This window comes from Ambystoma mexicanum, chromosome 1p (assembly GCF_040938575.1).
Source record: "Ambystoma mexicanum isolate Mex_15411 chromosome 1p, UKY_AmexF1_1, whole genome shotgun sequence".
In the NCBI taxonomy this organism is placed as follows: domain Eukaryota; kingdom Metazoa; phylum Chordata; class Amphibia; order Caudata; family Ambystomatidae; genus Ambystoma; species Ambystoma mexicanum.
This window is the reverse complement of record NC_090921.1, coordinates 949,586,943-949,594,373: the sequence shown is the minus strand read 5'-3', so window position 1 is coordinate 949,594,373 and position 7,431 is coordinate 949,586,943. Positions and strand designations below refer to the sequence as shown.

Sequence of the window (7,431 nt, the reverse complement as noted above, 5' to 3'; positions counted from 1 at the left end):
ATATGAAAATAAATCAGGTCTACACTACTCACATATGCTTCAATTCTCCATTACCTCAATGCTGGATATTTGTTCCTCATGTCCCCTTTAAAACCACTCCCCACGCCAACAATAACTGCTAGCTCGCATCCAATTTTAAATTGGTCAAACATTACATTCATTGAAAGAAGAGTTGCCCAAAGGCATGTGGGAATCCCAGAGAAAATACATTAAAAAGTCAGCAATGGTTGTCCCACAGTGCAGGATATGGTCTTTCTTTGCTTCTTATGTACAGACCAGGAACAGACCTTTTTTCAGGGTATCAATTGTCCACAAATAAGGGACCACTTTTTTTTTTTTTTTTAAACATGCATCTTCCATTACCACAATTGTGAGGTGAAGTTTCTCGTTGGGGAGGGAAGAAGTGCTTGTAGCAGAAGACATCAAATTGAAAACTGACAGAACACAACTGTGTATCCTAGAATCATACCAGTTTCCTCACACATAACCGTGCCCCTCTTCCCTATGCTAAAATTCCAATCAGATTCCCCAAATATGTTTTGCAAATTTCTGTTTAACCACTCACCTTCTCAAACTTTGAACGGCACCTCAAGACCCTCTGGATAGGGCCTAAAAAATTCGAACAAAATAAAAATGAACAATCTTGAACAGCTTCTGCAGATCTACTTTTTCAACATCAACTTATTTCATGTACTGTTTTACTACAAATGCCTATGGGTGAAATCAATTACAGTTAAAACAGCCTGCCATTAATCCAAACATTTAGACTGCCATTCCAGAATAGCCCAACTAGGGAAATAAAAACATTTGAAACGACCACATTCCTCATTCCAATGTGCTAGATAGCGGACAAACTAGATTACTTGAGGTTGCAGTTGGTAAAACAATCCGAATATTTAAAATGGTCACACAGTAGATAGAATTGGATAGAACAAAAATGCACACTGTTTTTCCTTTTACTGCAAGAAAATACATACCAAATATGTTAGACCATTTACAATGACAATCAGAATTGACGGTAACCATTAAAGGTTCACTGATCAGTAAAACCACATGTCAATTAGTCGGCTTGTAAAAAAAAGAAAGGTTATCATTTCAGGTACAGCATTTCTAACCTACATGACCTTAATTGGGTATCTGAATTCACATATGTTAAGGTAGACATGGATGTTAGCGCTCCCCTTACTTAGCTGTCTTACTATTATGAACCGCCATGCTACTCAAAATGGCTGAATTGCCTGCAAATATTCAAAATTAGCAAAATATTACCATGGATTACTTTGAAAAATGCAACTTGCATCAGCAGGCCATTGAAAGAGAACACTGACTGAACTGGTGGATTGTTACTGGCTTCTCTTAAATGTGCGACTTGACATTATTGGCTAGTTCCATTGGTACACATTTAGCTTCAGGAGGCCACACTAATCAGAAGAAAAATGCAGAAATTACAAATTGGATGTGTGTTCCGTGAGACAATTGGAGTTGAAGAAGCCAAATGTGTTACCAAATTAATATCAGCAATAAATGTAAGAAAAGTGCAGTCTGATTACCAATTATTGGGATAAAATCATATGCCCAGTTGTGATGATACAAAATGCCAACGATTTTATGTGAACATTATAGAGTGCTAAAAGGAATTGGCAACAATCCAATATGAAGAAAGGAGGAAGTGATGGTGTATGAACATTAAATGCTAGAGATGCCCAATAAAATGAGCCAAGAAGGAGTATGGTCAGTGACATAATGCAGGGAGGAAAGGCAGTAGAAGGGTGCCATTACAGATAAAACGCTGAGGGACTTTCACTCCAGACCAGAGACATTTAAGTCAAGGATTAACAGATTCTTTGAAAAACACACATATAAACCTCCCAGAGGTGGTGTTACAGCAGCAGTTTTGAAGAAAGAAAATGCAACTCTAAAAGGGAACACATACCAGGGATGCCTATGTAAAAATAAGAGGGAATATTGAAGATTGCACTAAATAGATTATGGCTCAGTGGATTTTGTGGCAGATCTGAGTGGTCAGTCGGACTGCATTTTATTTTTAAAAGTGGCTGCGATGCAGGGTAGGAGACTTTGCTAAGGTCCCAATAGACAGGACAGAAAGTAAGCTGTGTAGATCGCCAAACAGGACAACAAGGTCTGCTCACATTGGGAAAGTCAATGTTGGAAGACCATTTAAACATACAGGTTCCATTAGAGATAGGTTTTTGCTCTGCAATGGCAAATTGTACATTCACTCTCCCACGTTCCCCTTTTTAAAAAAGGAATCAAAAGGCAATAGCTCATGTATTGCAGGGAAAACAACACGACAAACACACAACCAGTGGGTAATATTGTTCAATAATAATTGCTATCATTATTCTGCTGCATGTGTGTGTTGTTAGAGTTAAAAATTGGATTGTTTAGATAGAACGAGATTAAAGGAAATGCAAATCAAACTGAATTGTAAATTCAAATCGTTCATTCTAATATACACGTGTAATGGAAAATGGTTGGCCCATAGACATGTTTTTTTCCTGACAAATCGAAAGCATTTTTTCTATCAGCTTTTCATTTATCTGGTCCTTTATTTCTAGACTTGGTACCAACCACAAAAAGCTACATCAGGTTAAAGAGGTACAGTACAAACTGTTTCAAGTTCACGAGTTACAGTCTAGGTTATCATTTGGGTTCAACCACATTCCCTTTGTGCCAATATTCGATTATATGATAAGGTATATCCTTTGTCATTAATGTGCAAATAGACTAACGACAATGGTTATAAATGCACAATTTGGGGATTTTGTTCAAAATGGTAAAGAGTACCTTTTAAAAGGTAGAGCAACAAGTGGGACTCAGTCTAATCTGGAGCTGTTCATTTTTGATGAACTACTTGACTGCAGTTTTTTCCTTTATAAAAGTATGCAACATTTTAATGATAGTACTTTTCAATGACATTAGAATTAAAATAAATCACAGTGATTGTAATGTCATCTCTATACATTCTTGCCAAATCATCTGGCAAACTTAGCATTACAGCAAGTCTCTCCTGATCAATCTCTCCATACTCATTGGTTCCAATAGCATTCCTGATGAGATGGGTCGCTACATTCTGATCAGGAGGGTGAAGACCCCTTGCTTTTCTTTTGAGAAGCAAACTGTGCATGTATCCTAAATTGAATTTGTTAATAGTCAGCTCTGATCCATGAAAACCATCACCTGAATGGTGTTCAGCAACTAGTCTTACCACGGTCTCATTGTCCAGCATATCCCACAATCCATCTGAAGCTATAATGAGAAATTTATCCTGCGGTCTTAATTTGTGATAGGTTACCTCTGGTTCAGCAGTTAGATATGGCGGTGTAAAGTAGTTTGTGGGGGTATATTGATAAATGTTGAATGCTTCAATATCACACGCATTTTCCAGTACACTTTTCTGCAATTCTTTGCTCCATTTGAATCTGACATCACCAAAAGCTCTTGATGGCATGAGAATTCCCAATAACCTGTCATTTGTTACTATAGTGTCTTCTTCCGATTTTGGATGCTCACCATATAATCGTAAAAGTTCATTTTTATTGAGGAAATTGTGGTCCCTTGTAAGGGGAAGAGGAGACACATTTCCATCTTTGTTTGCAACCCCCAAAACAGCTCTGCAGTCCCCAGCATTGGCAACATGCAAGTGAACATTGTCAACATGGGCAACGCATGCAGTTGACCCAGAGAAGGCAATCTGAAGTGCACGATTCCTCATTACTTCATTGTCAAAAGGAACTTGCACTTCCAATGAGATGTCATGATCTAGTCTCTTAAATGCAAATGATAAAGCATCCTGCACACTCAGTCCCGTTTGATTGTCAAGTTCTATTAGCTCCTGCCAATAAACTCGAAGATGATCTACATAGAGTGAGGCCACTTCTCGGTAAACATAGTCATTTCTGTGCTTGTGCCACTGTAGAATAGGCAGGACAGGTTTCAAATGTTCCATAGCAAACTCAATCTCTTCCAATATTTGCTGAGACATTAAAGAAACAGCAATGTAGTAGAAAAGACGTTCACTAATTGATTGTGCACATGCAAAACCAGCATGACCGTCAAACACACCAAACATAAAGCCCTTGGTCTGCAAACAGGTTGCGGCACTTCTACGATCTTCATTAGGTGTATTGGCAGCCAACTGGTTACTCTCAAATTTTTTAATGGAACTTGAATTCTTACCGTCAAAGTCTGGTACCTGGTAGGACATCTCATTAGCCTTTAAAATGTAATTTATGGAGGTTGCAGCAAAAGGAAAATTAAGCAGTTCTTCTGCAGAGGTGTGTCTGAATGATTTCTTTATTAAGACATTTTTACTTTTTCCACAGCCCAGAAGAAACGGCACAAAAGGTCCGCTGGAAAACAGCCTCTTCCATTTGAACATATTTCTGCTTCAGACACTTTGAATGACTGCACTTTTATCCAGGCAGTATAAGAAGTCAGTTTCTTGGAGTGTTTAGAATTCAACCGGATAAAATACATGGCATTATTGGTAGAAATCAGATTATCCTAGAATGCTGCTTTGATTAAAACCTGAAAGAAAGAAACATCTCCATTCAAATTTGAAAATACTATAAATCAGGTTTTACAAGTATGCATACAGCTAAACATTTGGTAGTAGTGACATTACTTGGTAAAACGTGCACATACAATCAAAAGGAAATGTTAGGTTGTGCTACATCATTATTGTATAAAGCATGTGAATTTCACAAATGGCTGCTTGAAACTAAGCGTGATAAACTCTGTAAACTACTACATCTTCAGTGTCCAGTATTTGGATGATTCTTAATGTTCCAGGTGTCCAGTTTTAAAAGAAAGCAAGAAAATTCTACAACCTTGACCATCACAAACGTGGACATCTCGAACAATTTGTGGAATTATTTCCTTAAGACTGGTGGAAACACCAGAATTAAGCTTCTGACAAAGCAAGAATATGCTTCAAACCACTGAAGTCTATGTGATCCAAAACAATAGGCATGAACTTGATACTCTGTGCAGGTTGTGCAGTAGGGGACTACCAACTTGACTGCAATGTTGTCCTTGCATTATTTCGACTGCGGAGAAGCGCTTGAAACATTATTAAAAAGAACAGTGGTATAAACTGCAGAGAATTACAATAAAGCATAGAGGGGGGGGGGAAGCATGTTGCTTGGCCCAGTACCTGGAACATTTCATATCCACTACAGAGAAACCTTTAACGATTCAACTAGTTATTCATGCACCAAAGGGTGCCACTTGCCAGCTTTTGAGGTTTCATCAACTCAAATAAGCTCCAGTGGAGCTTAAATTATTTGAATAAAAACTGACTGGCTCCCATTGTACAGATACAATGTAGCAGGGCTCTGACATTTCTTGCAAATAAAATGTAAACAAATAAGTAAACCTGTTGCATGAAAGTTGTACACTTGCTTATGTAAAATCATTCGTTTGTCCCCCATCTCCACCCTGGTCCGACTGCTTTGAAGGCTCCAAAATCACAATATACCAAGATCTCTCGAACCTCACGCTTACTAGATGCAGAGCCTGCAGACCGCTCACAGTGGTTGAGGGAAAAAGACATTAGGTACAGGTGTGGCTGCCCCTTTTGGCTGCAATTTGAGGTCCACCTCTAGGAGGTACCGTATAACGTCAGCAGAAGCTGAGAAAGCCCTCTGCCACCTCACAGCAGATGCCAAGCCCACACCATGGAGCCTCCAAGGACCATCCGGGAGCAGAGAAAGATTGAGACCCGCACCAGGCCCACAAAGGGAGTGCAAACGGGGAGGAAATATATGAGACTAAATGGACTGTCGCCCCGTAAGACACCCCCAATATAAGAGCAACAGCCGGAAAGAGATTGCGGGTGTGTGAATGGGTGAAAACAGATGATGAAATGATTTACCAGGTGGAGAATGACAGGAGAACAGCCGGGTGGAGATTCACAGGAGAAAAGAAATTGCTGGAAGGGGCTAAACAACCTTGCTCCAAAGTGGCCCTCTGAGAGAGGGGGGGGGGCATCTCAGAGACCTTTATTCAACATACCCAGTTAGAGTTACTAACAGTCATAGAGTCACGTTGTGTTCTTGCAACAGGGTTTAACTCCAGGGAAGCACGTATCAGACTAGAAGACAAAGGAATCCAGGTGAAGGGTGAGGAGGACAAGAGAGTCACAAACCAAGAGATGGTGGAAAACGAGGGCGAGGGGGCTTAATCACAATGGGGAAAGGTGATGAGAAGGGTCTGGTTGTGGGCACACTGAACGTGAAAGGTCTCAATTCCCCAACAAAGATCACTAGTTATGAGGGAGTTTTGCAAGGCCTCGCTAGATGTTCTCTTTCTGGAAGAAACCCACCTCATACAGGGGGAAAGAGCATGCACAGGAGGGGTGGGGGGAGGAAAGAGGTGAATAGGGCAGGTCCACTGGAAATCTGGAAACAAAAGGAGGAGGTGTTGGTATAGTCCTACACAAACAGTGCAGGCTACAGGAGTGTGTGGCCATGAACAGGCTGGAGGGGAGACTGCCAATACTACAGGGCATCATGGAGGGGGCAGAATATTACTGGCAGCAGTTTACGCTCTCAGGGCCAAGAAGAACTCTTACTTGGAGCGCTTGATGCAATACTAGGCATTGAAGCAGACCTGTACATTATAGGAGGGGATCTGTCATTGGCAAACATAACCTGGGACAGGAAGACGAAGGAGGCTGGGGGAGAAATCAAATGGGGACATGGAAACACGCAGTCTAGTAGTTGTGTGGAGGAGCCACGAGAGGAAGGCTTTACCTTTTTTTCATCACTGCATGAAACGTATACTAGAATTGACTATCTGCTCAAACAAGGAACAGAAGGCCAGGGTGCTGAGTATTAGTATCAGGCCAGTGGGATGGACGGATCGCAACACTGTGACCATGACCCTAGATGTACAGAGGATGCACAGACAAGAGCGCTTAATAATAGAATATTTTGAATTAAATGATACCAGGGAAGTACGGACATGAGTGTTGTGGAATGCGGGGAAAGCAACTTTGAAGGGCCTTTTGATTAGGGAAGGGGCTAGGAGGAAAAGGGGAGAGGGGGTTGAGGGGAAGAGAAATTACAAAGAAATATAAAAGAAGGGGAGGAGATTCATGCTACTGGAGGGAACATAGATGAGGAGAGCGAGGCGCCATTACTAAAAAGGGCGGAACTGAAAGCACTGGGAAATGGGGGAAACCCTTTGGAAATTGATACTATGAGAAGAGGGACAAGGCAGACGTGCTACTGGCTGCAAGGCTCCGGGCGCAAGAGCTAAGAGGTGGGTGTCTAGGTTGGGAGGCCCAGAACGGCATGATCGAACCACTACAAAGGACATTGCAGAGGGGTTCGCTCGATATGAGAGGCTATACGAATCTGAAACCCCTGAAGGGAAAAATAAAGTGGGGAAATATCTGAGGGG

At 41.0% G+C, this 7,431-nt stretch overlaps 1 protein-coding gene across 1 annotated transcript in view; it reads right to left on the bottom strand.

Moving 5' to 3' along the window:
- Nucleotides 1-940: 940 nt before the first annotated feature.
- PDP2 (pyruvate dehydrogenase phosphatase catalytic subunit 2) overlaps nt 941-7,431 on the bottom strand; it is a 57,642-nt gene continuing 51,151 nt past the window's right edge. The window contains exon 2 of the mRNA XM_069653275.1: nt 941-4,551. Within this exon, the coding sequence (XP_069509376.1) occupies nt 2,915-4,402 (1,488 nt within the window). The 5' untranslated portion in view covers nt 4,403-4,551 and the 3' untranslated portion in view covers nt 941-2,914. The remainder of the gene's footprint in view (nt 4,552-7,431) is intronic.